The sequence below is a fragment of the Lytechinus variegatus genome, chromosome 9 (genome assembly GCF_018143015.1).
Source record: "Lytechinus variegatus isolate NC3 chromosome 9, Lvar_3.0, whole genome shotgun sequence".
NCBI lineage: Eukaryota > Metazoa > Echinodermata > Echinoidea > Temnopleuroida > Toxopneustidae > Lytechinus > Lytechinus variegatus.
In genome coordinates this window covers 9,477,893-9,499,530 of record NC_054748.1, presented here as the reverse complement: position 1 = coordinate 9,499,530, position 21,638 = coordinate 9,477,893, and the positions used below count along the sequence as shown (strand labels likewise).

Below are 21,638 nucleotides of genomic sequence, written 5' to 3'. Positions count from 1 at the left end.
TTTTGTAATCATGAACGGTATAGGTATATAACCAAACAATTGGTGCGAGCGCGAAGCGCGAGCGGAAAAAGGAGAAACCGGACACTCTATTCATGTTTTGTAAATCATGAAAAAAGATGGGTACAATTTGGTATCTTCATACATTAATAATGCGAACGCAAAGTGCGAGGAGAAAATGTTTGATATTCTGAATTGAAACTGGATAATTTTAGCACATTTTGAATAAAGATCAACTAAGTTGCCTATTTTAATAAACATAGGTACGCATGTTTAAGAGTTAGACAGAATCTAAATACAATTCATTTTTTATCATGAAAACTAATAATGCGCGCGCGTAGCGCAAGCTAAAAATATTTGATATTCTGATATGAAAAGGGTTAAATTTAAGCACTATTAAAAGCACTGTGTAAGGAAATTGAGAGGTGGGTGTGGATAGCACTCATTAATGATGCAAGCGCGAAGCGCGAGTAGTTATTTTATAATTTTGACCTATAGGATCGGGACATTCTAGGCTTAAGGACATTTTGTCATATAAAAATGATGAATATCTTCCTATTCCATTTCCTGAGAGATATACATATAAGCGATATACTTGTCGATATTCCTTTCTGAAAAGGGACAATTTAGTTATTAGGAATTCCAAAAATAATTATCCTATATATAATATATAAGCCTAATGAGTGTGTGAAAATTGTTGACATTGAGGCCTGAAAACTGGATATTTTTAGCACTTTTGTAATCATGAATAGAATTCATGGGTTGAAATATTTTAACAAATAATGCGAGCGCAAATCGCGGGCCGATTTTTTTTTAACTGTCATAAATGCGGGATTTTAATTAATTTGTTAAAGAATTGATATATAGGTATACATAACTCACCAATATAAATTCGAGCGCACAGCGATAGCTTAAATTCCTTCATATTTTTACAATCAGACACCTGAAAAGGGATATTTTGAGAATATTATGGAATACACAATGACAATAGGTAGGCCTATAATGCGAGCGCACAGCGCAAGCTGCAAAATGATGATATTCACACCTTAACATGCTTAAACAGATATTTTACAGAGCACTTAAAGACAATTTATTGGTAAATCAAACAAAATAATGAAAGCTCGATGTCTGAGCTGAAATATGTTTCGTATATTGACTTCAAAACTTGATATTTTATGCTTCATATCAGCCAAATGAGCAAGATATGTATCCCATCGAACAGGCAATGCGAGCGTGAAGTGCGAGCAAAATTTTGATAAATTGACATGAAATACTCAAAATATGTATATTTTCCAAGCCATCCCCTGACCTTATTTTATTCACTCGTCTTCCTCCTCTTATTGTCCTCCTTTCTTTTCCCTTCTTTTTTTCTCCCCCCCCCCCCTTATATTAGTTTGTTTTGCTCCGCCAATAGGGGGTTCCCGGGCCCCTCGGCCCCCTGGATCCGCCTATGGTAACGAGATGAGATGTCTGTGAAAACGATGTTGATGATGATTAACAGTAAATTTCAGCAATCCATGGGTTGAAAAGCGTTCATTAAGACAGGTCGATGATCTCGATGAGATTGAGAATTCCTCTCTCAAAGTAAATGCGAACAGTTCATTGATGGTGTGCAAATAATTCCACAGAATATAATTGTTGTATTCCAGTTGGAGTCTGGTGTAAAACTTTAAGTTTTGATCTGATATGATGTGATGATCTCCTTGAAGAAACTGCCAGCTTATATATATATATATATATATATAAATTTCCACTATTCTGGAAGCTTCTACTATTGTCTATAGAAATAACATTATCCTTCTTTCTAGAATAGTCCACTTCTAGCATGTCTAGAAGGCTCTTGAATGACCTCAGTAAAATTAGCAATGCAAACCACATAGCTAATCCTAATTTTCTTTTCACTGCCACTAGGAATCTTTTGTCTAGCAATCTCTATTCAGAAATAACAAAGATTACTCAGCCTATTAAAGAACATGCCTAACAAAGCTTTACTGAGACATTCTTGAACATTCTTTGAGGTCAAGTCCACCCCAGGAAATTGTTTACTTGAATAAATAGAGAAAAATCAAACTAGCATAGTGCACAGTTTGTAGATGATACAATTTTTGCAAATTCTGTCAACTCTGTTGAAGAAATAATGAGAGAAGTAGAAAACTTTGGTAAAAATGATGGTTCCAAAATTAATTGGTCGAAATCTAAGTTTATGAGATTAAATGTCAATGTCCAAAACACTGGGGAATTAGAATTTACAGAAAATGCTACAAAATGTTTCGGGGTTTATGTTTAAAAATTTCATAGAGAAGGTGAAATATTATATTGGGAAGGTAAAGTGAAGAAAATAAAAAGTAGGTTAGATTTATGGAAAATGCGAAAACTAACTCTGTATGGGGAGGTGACTGTCATAAAGCATTTATTCACTTCTCAATTAGTACATACAGCCACAGCAGTCCCAGTACCCTTGAAAATAATTAAATTTGTGAATAGATTAATATACTCCTTTTTATGGAATTCAAAAGCTGAAAAGGTCAAACGAAATGTATGTTGTAATTCTGAAATAGGAGGCCTTAAAATTTACTTTACAAATGTTTTTCTCTTCGTTTATCATGGATTCAAAAATATATCTCAGGTGTAGAAACACCATGGAAAGTTTTATTTAATTATTGGATCAGTAAAATTTCTGACATTCCTATGTGTTTGAGATTTAACTGTCAAAAAATGATATAATAAGAATATGCAAGAGAAAACAATTACCTTACCTATGTTTTATATTGACCTTTTCGTCGTGGTCTGAAATAAAGTATATACACATGTTTAATATTTGCGATATAAACCAGGAAATTATGTGGTATAATAGCAATATAAAACATTAGAAAGAAACGTTATTTTTTTCAAAACTGGATCAAAGAGGAGATTTATACAGTGGGACAGATTATAGAAGATGGGAATTGGAAAGATTTTTCATGTCTTAGCAACTATTTTAACCGCAGACAATTGCTTACTTCTTCCGAATTGTAAAAACTCAAAAAAGCATTTCCACACTTTTGGTTAAAGAAATTACGTAATACAAGAACCCCACAACAGCTACAAACAAAAGAACCCAATGTGATTGAGTTAGCAACAGGTGACTCAATAAATGTCGAAAAAATGTCAGCTAAACACTATTATAGTTTGTTCGTGGATAAATATAAAGAAGAACCTGTTAGTAGACTTGTTAAGAGGTTGAACGCTGCATTTTTGAGTACAAATGTCCCACTTGGCACAAATGTTCCTTGAGTCAAAAGAAAAAGATTCATCCAAAGAGACACGCTGTATCTATGCAAATAAGCAAGTAATTTGCATAAATTTGCATATTATGTCGATATAGGAAAAACAAGTAATTCAGAATAAATATTTCACCAGAACTGCCCTAAAATTGGAAATAAAGACTTAGGGTAAGACAGGGAAGAAAACTGTCATAAAATAATTGGGCTATCCTTGTTTATTATTACCTAATTTACATAAATTATGCAAATTATAATTTAAAAAATAGTATTTTTTCAAGAATCCTGAACTGTTTTATAAATAACGGCAATTAATACGAAATGTCAACATTCTACATGAAAGAGAATATATTAGCGAAAACATCGATATGTTTCATGACAGTATTAGTGTCTTAATTTGCTTAGAAAGAGGGCAAATATGTCAAAATGTATGACGTGATATTGCGCTAAAACGAGACCAAAACAACCTCTATGTCACAGTCACACTCACGAATCGGACAATAAAGCGATCAATTGTATGTCATTCGAGATAACACAATCTCAACACAATAGCTTCCATCGGCTTCTCGTATCGCTTTTGTTGGTGTGTCTGCCACATCGTAATCTGTGATACATACGGGCAAAATGCATTTCGGTATCGGTAAAACACTATTAATTTTGTTTTATTTGTTTCTCTTGGAAAATTTACAGGAGACATTGCTTTGCAGGTTACTGCTTAAATGAAGCTCTGGCACATGAATCATGACGAATGTACCCTACCTCAATCCATATTTTAACTTTGTTAAAATATATATCTTTTGGAGACCCCAAAGTGGCAAAACTGCATCTCCCCGGCATTCCCGCTACTTTACAAAACCAGTTTGACTTGTATTATCTACTTGGAAAACACAGATGTATGAGACATCAGACAACATGATTCCTGAAAAAAAATATTTTTGTTTATTTAAGCCAACGGGAGCCTTTCAAATTTACCCCATCCCCTCTTCGTATTTCGACTTTAAATACAAAAAATATCTTGTTTTAAAGCCATCGGCAAGGCAAATTGCGTTTTTTTTTGTTATAATAAAGCAACTTTTATATCTATATCTTTATATTTACATTCATCATTATTGATATTATTATAATTATTATTAATATTGTTATTATAATTATTATTAATATTATTATTGTTATTATTATTACTATTATTGTTCGGCCGTTTGTAATAGTGCTCTAGCACAGTAAAGGCTATAACCCAACAGGAACATGCCTAGGATACCCTTTCCCTTTTTGGTTTTATGTATTAAAAAATAGTTTGTCTTTAGAACTCTTAAAAGATTACTTTTGTTTGTATTGATATTCAGACCTAAAAAGGGACATTATAAGCAATTTTTTTTTGTAATCATGATATGTACCTGCCTCGCTATACAATGCGAAGCGCGAGCTGAAATTTTTGTATATATTGACCCAAATTGGGGAATATATTTTAGGAATCCATTAAGATTATACATATCTCAGCAAAGTCATCTAATGCTAGTACCAACCTTTGCTGATTTTGTTAGAATTACATATAAACACATTAAGCATTTTTTGAAGACATGGTAATCATGATTATCATACGCATTTCACTAATCAAATACTGCGAGCGCGAAGCGCGAGCTGAAAATTTCGGAAATTCAGACCTAAAGAGGGGCATTCTAAGTCATGTTTGTTTGCAGGAATTCACTAAGACTGTACGTATTTCATTAACCAAATGATGCGAGCGCGAAGCGCGAGCTGAAAATTGTTGATATTGAGATCAGAAAACTAGACATTTTAAGGACTGATTTTAGAAATTCATTGAAGAGTAGACATCTCACCAAACAACTAATGCGAACGTTAGCACGGACAGGAAATGTTTTATATTAGACCTTAAATAGGGCAATCAATTTAAGTAGTCATAAAAAAGAGCAAATGTCACTACATGAAAAAATTATGACTCGAATTGCGAGGTAATGTAATTGGTGTACAGTATTGATTTGAAAACAGGAGGTTTTAGTACATCAGGATTATTTATCTCTTTAAACGGTCTATGCGAGCACCAGGAACAATAGAGTCATAGGCCCTGTGAGCAAATAATGTTTCATAAAGTTTGAAAAAAATGCTTTTTCATGTAATATAACATAATTATAATATAATATAACATTTGTAATGAGCATAATTTCTTCTTTCCCCACTACGTTTCTCTTTCTTCCGCTTTTTCTCCCTTTCCCCCTTTTTTTTGGCCAGCCGATTGGGGGGCACGTGCCCCCCCATGCCCCCCCCGTAGTTACGCCACTGTTTCTACTACACACAGTAAATCCTCTTTGCATTCTCCTCTTGAAAAAACAAACAAACATAGAAGGCATTGTTTTATTTCTCATAATATAAGTTCGTGTACGTGACGGTGGCCTGTTGAAGTTGCCAAAAACCGTTTATTTTGTTTTGACAATATATATTTAGAATATCGTCTAAATGAAGCCTTCATCTGGAAAAGGGCACTTATTAAAGGCAGCATCTACATTATGTAGAGGAGGCCTTGGCACTTGGAAGAGGGGGCTGAAGCTTGTTTGATTTCTTGGGACCAAAATTTTACATTGAACCTTTTTCGTTTTTCAAATTTACATCAATAAATTTTACAGGAAATAAACAAAAAGGATTGCATTACAAAATGATTTTTTTTGGGTAACGTTTCTTTTTTTTCGTTTTGTCACATCTGCCGGAATTCCAGGGGGTGCTATCTATCGAGAATAACACGCGCAGTACCCCCCCCCCCCCTCGTCCGGAAAATCTTGCGTTGTGCTTCAGCCCACGCTTCCAAGTACCAGGGCCTCCTCTATGTAATGTAGATGCTGCCTTTAATAAGTGCCCTTTTCCAGATGAGGGCTTCATTTAGACGATATTCTAAATATATATTGTTAAAACAAAATAAAGGGTTGGGCAACTTTGACAGGCCACCGTCATGTACACGAACTTATTTTATGAGATATAAAAGAATGCCTTCTATGTTGGTTTTTTTCAAGAGGAGAAAGTAAAGAGGCTTTACTGTGTGTAGTAGAAATGTATCTTTCTCCCTAATGGGCTCTGAACATAGAGTGGAAGCAATAAAGGGGTTTGAGTATTTTAGAGCTGACGTGTGGCTTTTTTTTTCAATGTACTACAGCTCTTCTACATGTCAATTGTAGAGTATTTTCTCCTCAATCTATTCCAAGATATCAATACAAACCATGGGCGGAAATCCCAGGGGGGACAGGGGGGACGTGGCCCCCTACTCAAAATAGTAGGGGGGACACAATATCAAATGTCCCCCTACTTTTTTGGGTCTTTGGTGATGCTAAGAAATATATCACTCAAAATGGGAATAAAACGTACGTTTTGGGACGAGATGACCTTTTTTTTATTAATTTTTTTTTTGCTTGTCAAATATATTTTCGTCAAAATGACCTTTAATTTTAGGTAATAGCGTTTTATTTTTTTGCTTGTCAAATTTTCCAGACCCTTGTCCCCCCTACCTTTTGGGAGAAATTTCCGCCCCAGATACAAACAAAAGTAATCTTTTAAGAGTTCTAAAGACAAACTATTTTTGAATACATAAAACCAAAAGGGAAAAGGGTATCCTAGGCATGCTCCTGTTCGGTTATAGCCTTTACTGTGCTAGAACATTATTACAAACTGCAGAACAATAATAATAATAATAATAATAACATTAATAATATCATTAATATAGATAAATATGAAATATGGATATAAAAGTTGCTTTATTATACCAAAAACGCAACTTGCCTTGCCGGTGGTTTTTAAACACGATATTTTTTCATTTAGTGTCGAAATACAGAGAGAGGATGGAGTAAATTCGGAGGGCTCCCGTGGACGTATAGGCTTAAATAATAAAACAAAAACTATCTTCAGGAAACATGTTCACTGATGTCTCATACATCTGTCTTTTCCAAGTCGATAACACAAGTCAAACTGGTTTTGTAAAGTAGCGAGAATGCCGCGGGGAAATGCAGTTTTGCCACTTCGGGGTCTCCAAAAGACATATATTTTAACAAAGTTAAAATATGGATTGATGTGGGGTACATTCGTCATGATTCATGTGCCAGAGCTTCATTTAAGCAGTAACCAGCAAAGCAATGTCTCCTGTAAATTTTCCAAGAGAAACCAATTAGAAACAAATAAAACAAAATTAATAGTGTTTTACCGATACCGAAATGCATTTTGCCCGTATGTATCACAGATTACGGTGTGGCAGACACACCAACAAAAGCGATACGAGAAGCCGATGGAAGCTATTGTGTTGAGATTGTGTTATCTCGAATGACATACCATTGATCGCTTTATTGTCCGATTCGTGAGTGTGACTGTGACATAGAGGTTGTTTTGGTCTCGTTTTAGCGCAATATCACGTCATACATTTTGACATATTTGCCCTCTTTCTAAGCAAATTAAGACACTAATACTGTCATGAAGCATATCGATGTTTTCGCTAATATATTCTCTTTCATGTAGAATGTTGACATTTTGTATTAATTGCTGTTATTTATATAAACAGTTCAGGATTCTTGAAAGAATACTCTGTTTTAAATTATAATTTGCATAATTTATGTAAATTAGGTAATAATAAACAAGGATATCCCAATTATTTTATAACAGTTTTCTTCCCTGTCTTACCCTAAGTCTTTATTTCCAATTTTAGGGCAGTTCTGTTGAAATATTTATTCTGAATTACTTGTTTTTACTATTTCGACATAATATGCAAATTTATGCAAATTACTTGCTTATTTGCATAGATACAGCGTGTCTCTTTGGATGAATCTTTTTCTTTTGACTCAAGGAACATTTGTGCCAAGTGGGACATTTGTACTCAAAAATGCAGCCGTAAGCCCTTTTTTTGCAATTGCCAAAGTATACTATGTTTGTTTATTTTTTTTGGCAAGATCGTAGGCTTATCAAACGAAGTTAATTGGAGGGAAGTATTTTAATTCAAATTTCAACAAATTAATGGCAATGAAATAAAACAATTTAATTTTAAACCTTTTCACAGAATATTGCCCAGTAAAGAAAATTTATGCAAATGGGGAATTTCGAATGATAATTTATGTCGTACTTGCAATTGTAAGGAAACTTTGTTATTTTTTTATGACATGCAAAAAAGTTAATCTAATTTGGAAGCTTATAGTTTATAGTTATTCGGAATATTTTTGACCTTGATATTGACATTAATGAAAAACGATTATCATGGGATATGATATAGGAAAGCGAAAACAAAACTCGTAATTTTATCCTTAATTATGCCCAATATAATGTATATAAGAATCATGTCAAAGAATGTAATGATGAAAAGAAACATGTGTTACATGGAAACTATCTATTGAAAGATCTGAAAGCAGAAATAAGGTTTTACGTAAGTTTTAAGTATAATCAGGAAAGATTTAATGAAACTGAGTTGCAGAAGATGCGCTTTTACTTTGAGTAATTACACACTACCAGTCACGGTTTTTTGGTTCGCTGTTGGCTGGCCTGTTGGAGCCGGAGAACAATGGATTCAGTCCCCTGAATCTATGATATAATATGAATATTGATGATGTCAAAACTTGTACCTTTTGGTATATTTATGGACAATAAAGTACCTCAATTGAATAGAAAAAAAACTAGCATATTGCTGAAAATTTCATCAAAATCGAATGTAAAATAAGAGTTATGGCATTTTAAAGTTTCGCTTATTTTTCACAAAATGCACAACTAGGTGAGTCAGTCGATGATGTCATCACTCACTATTTTTTTTTATTGTTTGAATTATACAATATTTCATTTTTTTATAGATTTGACAATAAGGTCCAACTTGACATAACCATATAGTATTAAACAATTCTAATTCCAGATGTTCAGGGTGGAATTCATCGTTGTATCACTTGACAATGAGGAGAAATAAGAATAATTCATATTTCATTTGATAAAATGCAAAAGAAATTGTGCGTGGATGACGTCATAGTCTCCTCATTTGCATAGCAGTGAGGATGTACACATAACTCAAAATGTTATCCAGTGCTTTATGTTATAATGTATTTTTTCTTGAAATGACTTTTCAACGATTTCCCTCACGTGTTTTGATAAAATGTCATTATTGATGTACCATCGCCTATTTATCGATATACATTGCCTTGTTTGCATGCCTTTGTTGTTCACACTTATAAAATGGCAACAATGATCACTTTCTCTAAGCATGCATTTGGCCAGAACTCCAGATCCCAATTGTTATGGGTAGTGAAAATTGCATGCTTGGTTCTGGTCAAGCGATCGTTGCATAATTTTGCTTGTAAGCTTTTACCACATTCATTTACAAAAAAGAACAACAATGCCATTCCTAATAAGCATGAAAGTACCTTGTTCATATGTGAATACCAGACCCTGGTTAGTATGGGTATTCCTCGACTTTTTTTATCTCGTTTTTTTTTGTTGTTTGTTATTCATTGTTCAATACTTTGATGCATGTTTCTAATCGTACATTTGTTACACGCCTTTTCCGATTATGTCATAATAATGCATTCTCTAAACATACTTTGACTCAATTGAGATTGCTTTATTCAAATGTGAATGTTCGACCCTGACCGGTTTAAGTATAGCTTGTCTTTGGCTAAGCGACGCTCTTGTATTTTTCATTGCTTTCATGGAAGCTTTTAAAATGCTCATTGCCAATTTTCTCTTGTGTTTTCATGAATTTTTAAATTTAGACTGGCTGATTGGTATTGATTGGCCTGGTATAGCGTACTCTCCTTTGTTATGTATTTATTGCTCTGGTGTATATTTTTTCATAGAAAATTGCCTGTTTGCATGTCTTTACCAAAATTAGCAACAACAACAATTTTATCTATTTTCAATTGTACGTGGCAAAAATTATTGTCGCCTCTTTTCATGTCCACAATATGGATTTTGCTTATATTGATATGCTTAATCTTGTTATTTGCCAACCTGTATGGGGTTATCGTTATTTTTCATCATTTGCATTTCTTATATTGATTTTTTTTCTTTGGGCATCTCTCCAGTAATTATCAATGATGTATGTTTACCATCTTTGCTCTCTGACGCGTTTGTCCGCTCTGCCTACGAAGATTTCTGCTAAATGCTGCCCTCTCTCGAACTTTTATGAATTCGTTATTTGTTTTTATGTGTTCGTGTTTCTATGTATCTCTGTTACTTATTTGTTCCCACACAGGACCTTTTATTTTAATTACTCTTCTTTTACCAACTCAATGCCGAAAGTAGTAGTGAATGTTGAGACACTAACTGTACTTCCGTGAATACTTTAACTGATATGCCGTTTTATTCCTTGAGTAATGATGACCTCTCCATTAATTTGAATACACATAATTCAAATGGCAACCCTCAGGCTAATTTGGCGTACAACCACTTTGTAGCAAACAACATCAATGCATCATCAGAACTTCTAGATTTTCACACTGATCATGACTTAATTCGCAATCCTTCATCAGAATACATCACTGAACTTCAATTCAAAAACACTAGTAAACAATTCTCCAAAGATATTTTTTCTTTATTACATTTAAACATAAGAAGCATAAATAAACATTTCGAAGAGTTCCAACTGCTTTTAGACAATAATTCATCTAGACATTCGTTTTCCATTATTGGACTTACAGAAACTTGGTTAACTGATGAATCCAATATTCCATTTGCATTAGATCAATATGATTTCGTTTTTAATAACAGGAAAGATAGACATGGCGGTGGTGTTGCGTTATATGTTTCCCACAATTATGAATACAAAATTCATGACGAAATCACTACTATGAATGAATATATAGAGTCACTTTTTATCGAAATCAATGTCCTAAATTCCAAAAATATAATTGTAGGTGTTATATATAGACCACCAAATTCCAACCACAATGATTTTTTACTTTATCTTTCTAACTTAGTTAGAAATCCATTGTTGGTGAACAAAGATGTTTTTATATTAGGAGATTTTAATATCGATATATTGAAGCATGACAGCAACAATACTGCCCATGAATTTCTTGAAACATTTTTGACTTCTTCATATTTGCCATTAATATCAAAACCCACTCGCATTGCAGATCGCTCTGCAACCCTTATTGATAACATATTTTGTAACATCATGCCGTCTCCTGATTCTGAAATAATACTATCCGATCTGACAGATCATTTTCCCATTATGTCACATTTTCCCTTAAAAATTCGTGTATTAATCCTTCCAAGCCATCAAGGCGGAGACCTACTCCCGAGAATCTTGCAAGATTGGGTGTTTCGTTAGAATCTGTTGACTGGTCGCCTATTTATAACAATAACGATGTAAACACATGCTTCAATAATTTTCTTAATATTTTTAACAGTGAATTAGACAAGCATATTCCAAAAGTAAAAGATAAACAAACTAACTACAAAAAATCACCGAGACTTCCTTGGATATCCAAAGCACTTTTGCGTTCAATCAACAGAAAAAACAGTTTATATTATAATTCCAAACTTAAAGGTACTCTTCAGGCAAAAACTAAATACACCACATATAAGAATACTTTAACTAAAACAATACGTTTGGCAAAGAAAAGATATTTTACTGATCAAATAATTCTGTATAAACACGACATTCAAAACACATGGAAAGTTCTTAAACAAGCCATGAATTTATCCAGTAACAAGTCCGATATAACTGAAATTAGGTCTAACGGTGATATTATTGGTGATCCTGAAAATATAGCTAATATTTTTAATGACTATTTTTCATCTATAGGAACTAACCTAGCTCGAGACATCCCCCCTTCAACAAAACACTTTCATGATTACCTAGGTACACCTAATTCTAGTTCAATATTTTTCACTCCCTTAGTCAAAAAAGATATTACTGACGTTGTATCTAATTTGAATAATAAAAAAAGTCCTGGTTATGATGATGTCAATAACTTTATTTTAAAAGGTATAATATCTGAAATTATCGATCCTTTGACATATATTTTTAACCTTTCTCTAACCTCCGGTCAAGTCCCTGATCGCATGAAAATTGCCAAGGTCATTCCATTGTACAAAAAGGGTGACAAGTTAAGTGTCAGTAATTATCGCCCAATTTCTTTATTATCATCCTTGTCAAAAATTTTAGAAAAAGTGGTTTATAGCAAAACAATTGATTTTTTTAAATCTCACAATATTTTTTCTAACTTTCAGTTTGGATTTAGAGAAAAACACAACACAGAACATGCACTATTGAATTTCGTTGATAAAGTGGCCCACGCTTTTGATAATTGCTCACATTTAGTCGGCATTTTTCTGGACTTCTCCAAGGCCTTCGACACCATTAACCATGATATCTTATTACATAAACTTTCTCATTATGGTGTGCGCGGGAAGGCCTTGGAGTGGTTCAGAAGCTACTTGTCCGACAGACGTCAATTTGTATCTTTGAATGGTCATGCATCCAACATGCAATACATTAATTGTGGAGTCCCGCAAGGCAGTCTGTTAGGCCCTTTATTATTTATAATTTATATTAATGACTTTTGTAAATCATCTGATATCCTTTCGTTCATTCTTTTTGCAGACGATTCTAATATATTTTATTCCCATAAAAATCCATATACCTTAGTAAATACTGTTAATAATGAACTTTTAAAAGTCACACAATGGATAAGATCCAACAAATTGTCTCTTAATCTACTTAAAACTAAATATATGCTATTTAGCAATTCCATTGATACACTTCCCATGGACATTGTTTTAGATGACACTAATTTAGAAAGTGTCACATTCATTAAATTTCTCGGTGTTACCGTTGATAATAAGCTTTCCTGGAAATACCACATAGATTGTATATGTAAGATTATTTCGCGAAATATTGGCATTATCAATAAACTAAAATATCATTTTTCGTCGTCATCACTTTTAATGCTATATTCTTCCCTGATCTTGCCTTACTTGAATTATGGGATACTTGCCTGGGGCAGCACCCACCAAACCATTTTAGATAGACTGTTATTACTGCAAAAGAAGTCCCTTCGTGTTATTCATAATTCAGCTTTTCGTTCACACACTGACCCACTATTTTTTGATAGCAAATTGCTGAAGATAAGCGACCTATACTTATTTCATTTAGGACAATTTATGTTTAAATTTGACAAAAACACACTTCCACGTGTATTTGATTCTATGTTTCCTCTTAATCGGTCTTTTCATAATTACCCTACTAGGCAATCTAACGAATTTCATTTACCCCGTTTTAGAACTTTATTGGCAAAGAGTACATTTATGTTCGATGGTCCTAGATTTTGGAACTCCCTCGACATTAACATAAAAAACAGCCCTTCCATACATTCTTTTAAAAGAAAACTGAAAAACTTCTTACTTCAATCCTACCGAGGTCTTCATTACTAATTCCCGCTCGTTATCATCTCCTCTCAGACTTCAAGTTATGTTTTTGTCTTTATCATTTTGTTTTATCCTCTCTTTTCGGTCGTAATTTGTCCTGATTCTATTTTACGTTTATTCTACTTTTGTCGTCCTGTTTTGTTTTTTCTTTTTATTTTTATTATTTCTTCGTTTTGTCTTGTTCTGTGAGTTATCCTGTTCTTTTTCATCTATTCTGTAAATCTTCGTAGGCAAATAGCAACCATTGCGTCTCTCTCTCTCTCTCTCTCCTCTATTCTCTTCCTTTAGGGGGGTTCACATTATACAAGCGATGCTTTTGAGTGAATCCCCCATTTCCACAGATACTTTTCTTTCCAAAGTATTATAATTTTTTCTATAAAATATTTTGTATTTTTTTATATGTTATTATCATTAATGTATTGTAAATATTTGTTAAAATGTATGAAAATGATTTGTATATTTGCTATTTCTGTTGGAAATAAAATCTGAATCTGAATCTGAACTGTTATGTAAAATTAAGCGAAACTTTCAAATGTCATAACTTTCTTAATTCACATCCGATTTTGATGGAATTTTCAGTGTTATGCTTGTTGGATTTCTCTCTTTTTTTCAAATCAACTTTTGTTGGGGTGGCCTTGTCCTTTAATCATTCTATGCTATGAATATCCTTAAAGAGTAAATAACTAAATAAATGAATGTAAATTTGCTCTTACAATTCTACTTATATATAACACCAGCACATTCATTGATCCAAGCAGAACAACCAAAACTAGGGAAAGGGGCAAAACGTTGGGAATTTCCAGAAACCATGCGATCCATATCCGATCCATAAACCGACGATATTGATCTCCGGGACACTTTGGTGGTTGCATTCTACGACGTAATCATCATTTCCCTCACGTGACAGAGGCGTCGATTATGGGGGGGCAGGGGGGCGATCGCCCCACCAATGAAAATATTGGGGGGGCAAACATATCATTTTGCCCCCCCAATAATTCCGCATGTGCTAAAAATAAAATAAGATTGTAATGCTACACAGAAATCAGCAAGCGAGATTGAGATACACAACTCGTTCTTCGTCTAAAATCGTGCTCAAAATGTCCACTTTTCAGATTGGAATATCAAAAAATTTCAGCTCGCGCTTCGCGCTCGCATCATTTTTGTAACAAAAACCCATACTTTCCATGATTAAATAGGTGAATATGGTCCCGTTGTTAGTTCTAAACCTCAAAAGAACTCCCACTTCGATTTGCAATAATCTTTTGTTGGATATATATATCTTGTTCTTTATTAAAAACGTCCATTAAACTCTTTTTTTTCAGATCGAAATATCAAAATTTTCAGCTCGCGCTTCGTGCTCGCATTAATCTGCTGGTGAGAGAGAGATATATATATATATATATATATATATATATATATATATATATATATATATATATATATATATATATATGTGTGTGTGTGTGTGTGTGTGTGTGTGTGTGTATATATACATATATATGTACACATATATATAGGCATATGTGTGTGTTTGTGTGATCGAGCGCCTTTGGAAAATTGATTCATGATTTTGCCCCCCCAATCTGAAAAATGGATCGACGTCGTAATCATGATTTCCCTCACGTGACAAGGTGACGCGGCCATTCACAAAGGAGACATGGAAATGATCGTACGTTGATATCCCTGACAGATACCAGTTAGGGTCATAGAGGGTAGATTGAGTGCCGCCATTACAAGTGACCCGGCCAGCAGTATTACCAAAAGCTCCCAGTGCTGTGAAATTAATTGATAATAATGATTGTGAAAATCAAACTATGACGGCATATATGTACCCAGGGTAACCACTAGCGTTTAAAAGTTGTTCTCCCTGGGGACCATGCTTTTTATAAAAGTATATATAGTGTAGTCACAATATTTAATATTTAATAAGGGATAGCCCATTCAACAACAATTGATCTCCCATGTGGCCCCTATACACAAGGTTGCAATGACAAATAATACTTACATATTACAGAAAAACATTAAAAATATCATGTGGAAACGATCGCGAAGGCAGCAATGATAAATATTGCAAAATTAGAACGACCATTTCAACGGTATTAAAACATTGAACAAAGTAGAAAGTGCCAGCGTTAAATAGCGAATGTTGTAATGGTTTGGCAGTCAAACATTTTTCTTTGGAATGGTATTCGTTTTTGGTAAATTTTATCCATGATTCATGCAAAAAAAAATCAACATTTGCTTTTATGTTAAGAAAAAGTATCATAATGATATAAATACAGAAGAAAATTATAAATCAAATCATTTTATATCATCATCATCATCTACCATCTACACCATCATCATCATCATCTCCACCATCGCCACCACTGACGTAGAATCAACCAGCGGGAGACGATCAATTATAGCTTGGGGTCGTTCCCAAACTTTTTTCATGATATCACAAATTATTACACCCATATTCATCAATATATCATCATTATCAGCGGCCAGCAGCAACACCACCACTACCACCACGTACCGCCTCCATTATCATAATATCATCTTCAAGTTAATATTATCCATCATTGTTATCATCATCTAGAATCTATATACGTCAGTAATGGCGATTCTATAGATGATAATGGTGATAGTGATGATGACAATGGTGGTGGTGATGATGATGATGATAATGATGGTGATGATGATGATGACGACGACGACGTCGGCTATGTAGATTGTAAGACTTACGGGGGATGATCGATAGACTATGCCTGAAGTCACAAAACCTAAGCTATGCCCATAACCACCACAAAAATATCAGCACCATCACCATCGCCATCATTTTCATCATCACTATCATCATCATCATCATCGCTATCTTTCTCGACAATATCGTCATCAGCATCACTTTCATAATGGGTATTGATGCAGAGGTTCGAGGTTCAAACTGCACGTCGCTCGAATGGTGACGCTGAGCAAAGTTCGTAAATAATCATCTGATTGATACACGAATGTGAAAGCTCAATCACACACGCACACACCCCGGGGGAGGGGGGGAGTCAAATGTATTGCTGCACACATGCGTGACTAAAAATGCGTTTAAAGGTTTTTTTCAGTTTTGGACGAGGGCCTCGCGTGCACTCGTTAAGGGTATCAAACACACCGATTTTCAAAGAAAGGGTGGATTTGAAAGACTGGTCAATGGTCGATCGCGGGATTAAACGTATTTTGGGTGTGTTTTTTTTTCCAAAGCTTTTTTAAAGACTAGCCAACAGTGTTTAGGATATGTTTTTCCCCAAGCTTTTCCCCGGGGCCATATTCCGACGACAACTTGTTTAGGGACCAAAATGTGTAAATAACGCCCGCGAAAACTTGTTTAGAGGGTTATTTTGCACTCTGAGAAAATCGTTTAGGGGTGTTTGGAAATAATTGGTCACGCATGTGTGCAGCAATACATTTGACTGCCTCCCCCGGGCGAATCCTATATTGACGTGTCTACCCCTCCCCCGGGGGGGGGGGGGGGGGCAGACACGTCAATATAGGATACGCCTTTACTGACGAAAGAGCATTTTATCCAAAAGGAAATTGGTTGCACCAATTCTAACTTGCCTATTTCAAAAGTATATGCCTCGCCAATACTCCTGAACATACGAATGAACACCTCGCCGCCTGATGATCTGATTTCAAATTCAAATGACGTCATACCTTGGGTGATAATCAAGTCGGGGAAGGCGAAATTTTTTGTTTCCCCGCCATCAGGAGTGTAAATTATTGGACAAGCTGGCAGAGAGAATAAAAGATAAAAACGGCAACATACCGTAAGGTATTAATTCCCAGTTAGTCCTCAAAATGAATGTTTGGATGGGGGAATGAAGGACACTGTTTGTGAGAATGTAGAATATATGAGATTGGGAGGAGGGGCGGGGCGGGGGGGGGGGGGGGGTGCTTCAGCTCTGCTCGTCGCCTGTTTTTAACAAGTATGTGAAAAAGCATTGAAATAGTCACCGGATTGTGATTTTATGTATGTGCAACCCCCATCTCCTAGCATCGAAGTTCCATAAAAATACCCCAAAACGACGACGATTATGATGATAATAATGATATTATCATTATTATTGATGACAATAATGATAAATGATAATAGGCCTAATAATAATAATAATAGCAACTATAGCGATAAGAAATATTTTGGATGTACAATCAATATGTTTGCGTGATTTCTTCACATCCGAGTAACTTATTTGTTTGTTTCTTTATTTTGTTTTGTTCCTGATGTATGTCTATTATATTGCTATATAAACAAATTTCTTCTTGCTATGCTGCAAAGACGAAATAAACTATCTTGTATCTTATATTTGGTATCTTTTCGCTGCCAGTTGGTGTTAATTCAAAGCGAGAAAGTGGTTCATAACAGAGAAGAGAACTTAGATTGGATATGATGAACAGGGGAAGAGTAGATGAGTTGAAGATTCAGGGCAAGAAAAAAATAGATGAGAACAGATATCCATTCAAGTTGCTTGTTCCCTAAATCATTCTAATCATTACAATCATCATCACTACCATTATTATTTATCATCATCATTATTATTATTATCATCACTATTATTGTCATTATCATTACATTTGTTACTTTTATCATCATCATTATAATTATTCATATTTTATCATCATTGTAATCATCATCATCCTTTAAAATCTTAATCATCCTTATTATTAGTAGTAGTAAGAACTTTCGCGCTGCGACGCAAAACTGATTCAAAAGCACAGTAAATATATTGCAAATACCCGTCAAGTGACAAAGAACAGATGGGAGGCCTTTGTCGAAAATTGGCGAACAGGGGAGCTTTTTCGTCCTACGAAAGTTCCAGAGCTGACGAAAAATTTCAAATATGTCGTTTGTACAGAGTCCATGGTGCCGTAACACAAATATTAGCGATCAATCGCTAAATGAACTGACCAATCAGTAGTAATGTTACACGTGCATTTGGCGCAAAACACTGACTAGGAACCAATCAGAAGTCTTCGTTCATATTTGCAATTGCATTTTAATTAACCCATTTTCGACAAAGACCGCTTGGTCGCTCTTTGTTACGAAGGCCATTCGACAATACATTTTCTATGTTCTTAGGTCCATTCTGGATCGAAGTGCGAAAACTCCGTATTATCGTGAATCAAGAAATAGCAGAGGTGCCGTGACCAAGTTGACTAAGGCGCCTGACTATACATGAAAAGTCCGGGGTTCGATCCCCGTCAGCGGCACCTACATGTATGCCCATGAACAAGGCATTTAATAGGTAATGCCCTTTTATCCTGCATTCTTATAAATTAAAATGATACACGCATTTTTGGTAGCTACGTTCGCACTTGTTTAAAAGGTAATAATTGAATAATTGATTGATAGATTGAATTTATTCTTCTTCATTTCAAACAAATTTACAAAGTAAGAACAAATCAGAATATGAATAACAGATATGAAGAATAATATGATTTGTACCATCCTATAGACGTCCTTACCGCAGGTTGGGCCGTAGAATTCTGATGTGCAGTTACATTCATATCCGGTGAGTGTCTCCGTACAGATCGCTCCATTGAGGCAGGGGTAGGACGAACACGCTAAATTTACACACGTAAGTTAATGCAAAGAAAAAAAAACACGCAAACTAATGAGATTGCAAACTTATTCTAATGCTGAATTGTCAGGTAACACTGGTTAGTTTATACAATTTTAAATCACTTAGCCAAATTCTTGTCTATATCCTCATGGGACCTAGTAATACTCTATTCTTTCCAAACATGCCAAAAGAACGAAATTTTACTTGTCTTAATATGCTTATAACATTTTCGAGCATAGGATGTTCTATATGTTTAAATACAATGTTAATGATATTTTTAAGCACAAAAATGATTTAAGTAATCTATCAGAGAATCCAACTCAAGTAGGTATCCATTAATGTTCAAGCATATTTTCAAAAAAGTTATTTCAATGTAAACTAAATCCCGAACACCTGGCAAATATGTGATGTAACAAGATGACAAAAATAGTCTAAATTCATTAAGGATGATGTTACTTTACCAGGTATTTCGCAGATATACTTTTCATCAACTTTTTCCAATCCAGGAACTGTTTTCATCCACTTGGCGAAATCAGTTTTCATCAATTTGGGCACCATTCTTACGATATCTCCATTTGAGAGTGTCGCATTTCCACACGAGAAAGAGCCGAAACTACAAGATGATGACACGCATTCAACGGTCCCTCCTTGTCTTCCCAATAAGCCTTTTAAGTAGCGAGTTTAGTAACGACAAATAAGAGAAAGAGGGAGATAGAGAGAGAGAGGGGGGGGGGAGGGGAGATAAAGATTTTTTTAAAAAGTAGAAGACTTGAAAAATGAAAATTTATAAATATGTTATTCAACTTCAGAGTGTAAATAAATGGAAAGGTGAAAATTTGTCCAATGTTTAATAAAGGGAAAATTAGTTTGATGTGCAGTTGCCGACCTGTTGTAATTTGGCCTGTTGTAAGTAAACTTAGATAAAAGGTTGTTCACAAACAATATATTCGTTTTAAACCACACTTGATATCTGCAAGTCACAGTTCGGCTTCGCTATCACATAGATCAAGTCAGTGGTCGTGCATGTAAGCTGCTCCTTGATAATCCAGTAGACTTGCCGCCTTTTCACACGGTAAAAAAATCGTAATTTTAATGATGATTCCGGTGAAAAAATAAGGCCAATAACATGAATAAGGACTTTTAGCATGTGTGAAACCATACTAGAATCACAAACGCTAATCACAATCACTAAGTCATATTCTACTCTGGAGGTGAATTCCAGTTAAGTTTCATTTAAATTACGGTACGAATTTTGCGTGTGAAATGCTTGACCTCCAAAACATCTTTTGGGGCGGAGCTTACGTGACCTTTCAAGCACTTTCGTAGATAATACATTTGTCATGCACTCATCGTAGTTTATATTTGGGATGTATTGCTTACCACACTTACCACCTTCGCTCGGGAATTCGAATTCAAATCACAGTTTTCGAGTGAGCGTGTGAAAGGTTCGAAGATTCTAAATACGAACTGCAACCATCATTACAATGATGATTCAAGATTCACTCGGGAAAACGTGGCCCTTAGTGCCATTGTTGAAGTTGTTACGCTTGACTGAAATTGAGGAAATGGTAGATGCCACTTTATTTGACACTGTCGACTCATAAGGTAATCAAATTACGACGCTCATGCTTTACTCGTTGAACGCCACACAGGGTTGCAGCAACTCCCATCTTTTAACGTGTTTTGATCTGACGCTGCCGGGGTTTGAACCCCCGACCTGTGCTCCCGGTTGTGAGATGGGCGCTCTATCAACTGAGCTAACATACCGTTTAATGTAACGAAATAAAAAGCTGAAAATCTAGTGCTTTAGGGCCAATATTTTGATAGATTTGCATTTTTACACATAATAGACCTAATCGATTCAGTCTACTATTGCATAATTGGGTGGAGGTAGAGCAATATGTTTTTGTTTTTATATACTTATTTTTTTAATCTATTCATTTGTTCATTTATTTTCAATTCTATTTTTTTACCATAATGTATACTTTCTTACTGAAACGATATTCACCCTACATGCTCTGCTATTTAGTCAATTTCATTTCCTTTCGATATCGTGGTGTTATTGTATTGTACAAATTGATTAAAATGGTCTATGTTATATACATCTAAATTGGACTATTATTGGAAATATGAAAATACTGAAAGAGGAAAATAAATGAATAATATTGAATAGAGCTGGGTTTTTTTTAACAGAGAATAATGATGGGTCAGCTGTATAATAAGCCTGTTTTTATTCATGATCGGTGTATTATACAATTTAGAATCAGACATGTCAGTAATATTTGTCTGCATGTGTCTGAGGATAAGGATCAGTGTGTGTGCATGTTTGTATATATGACTGTGTCACTGTACTATGTACTAGGCAGTGATCTGGGAACCGTTTAAAAAGGACACT

The 21,638-nt window shown here is 34.6% G+C and overlaps 1 protein-coding gene across 1 annotated transcript; it reads right to left on the bottom strand.

Moving 5' to 3' along the window:
• Positions 1–1,801: 1,801 nt before the first annotated feature.
• LOC121421283 lies at positions 1,802–19,902 on the bottom strand. Its single transcript, XM_041615952.1, has 4 exons — positions 19,705–19,902; positions 19,146–19,244; positions 17,241–17,411; positions 1,802–1,929 (listed from the first exon to the last, which is right to left on the bottom strand). Exons 1-4 carry the CDS (start codon positions 19,799–19,801, stop codon positions 1,802–1,804), a joined length of 495 nt encoding a protein of 164 aa, XP_041471886.1. The 5' UTR covers positions 19,802–19,902.
• Between the last annotated feature and the right edge of the window lie 1,736 nt (positions 19,903–21,638).

Bases quoted from the DNA above. Each gene is read 5' to 3' on its own strand.
- LOC121421283 (XM_041615952.1), bottom strand. From the start codon at position 19,801: ATGGTGCCCAAATTGATGAAAACTGATTTCGCCAAGTGGATGAAAACA. The intron at 17,412-19,145 runs GTAAGGACGTCT...TCTCTCTGCCAG, and splicing joins ATTCTACGGCCCAACCTGCG to CTTGTCCAATAATTTACACT. The intron at 1,930-17,240 runs GCAAGTTAGAAT...ATTTCTGAATAG, and splicing joins GGCATATACTTTTGAAATAG to AGATTGCTAGACAAAAGATT.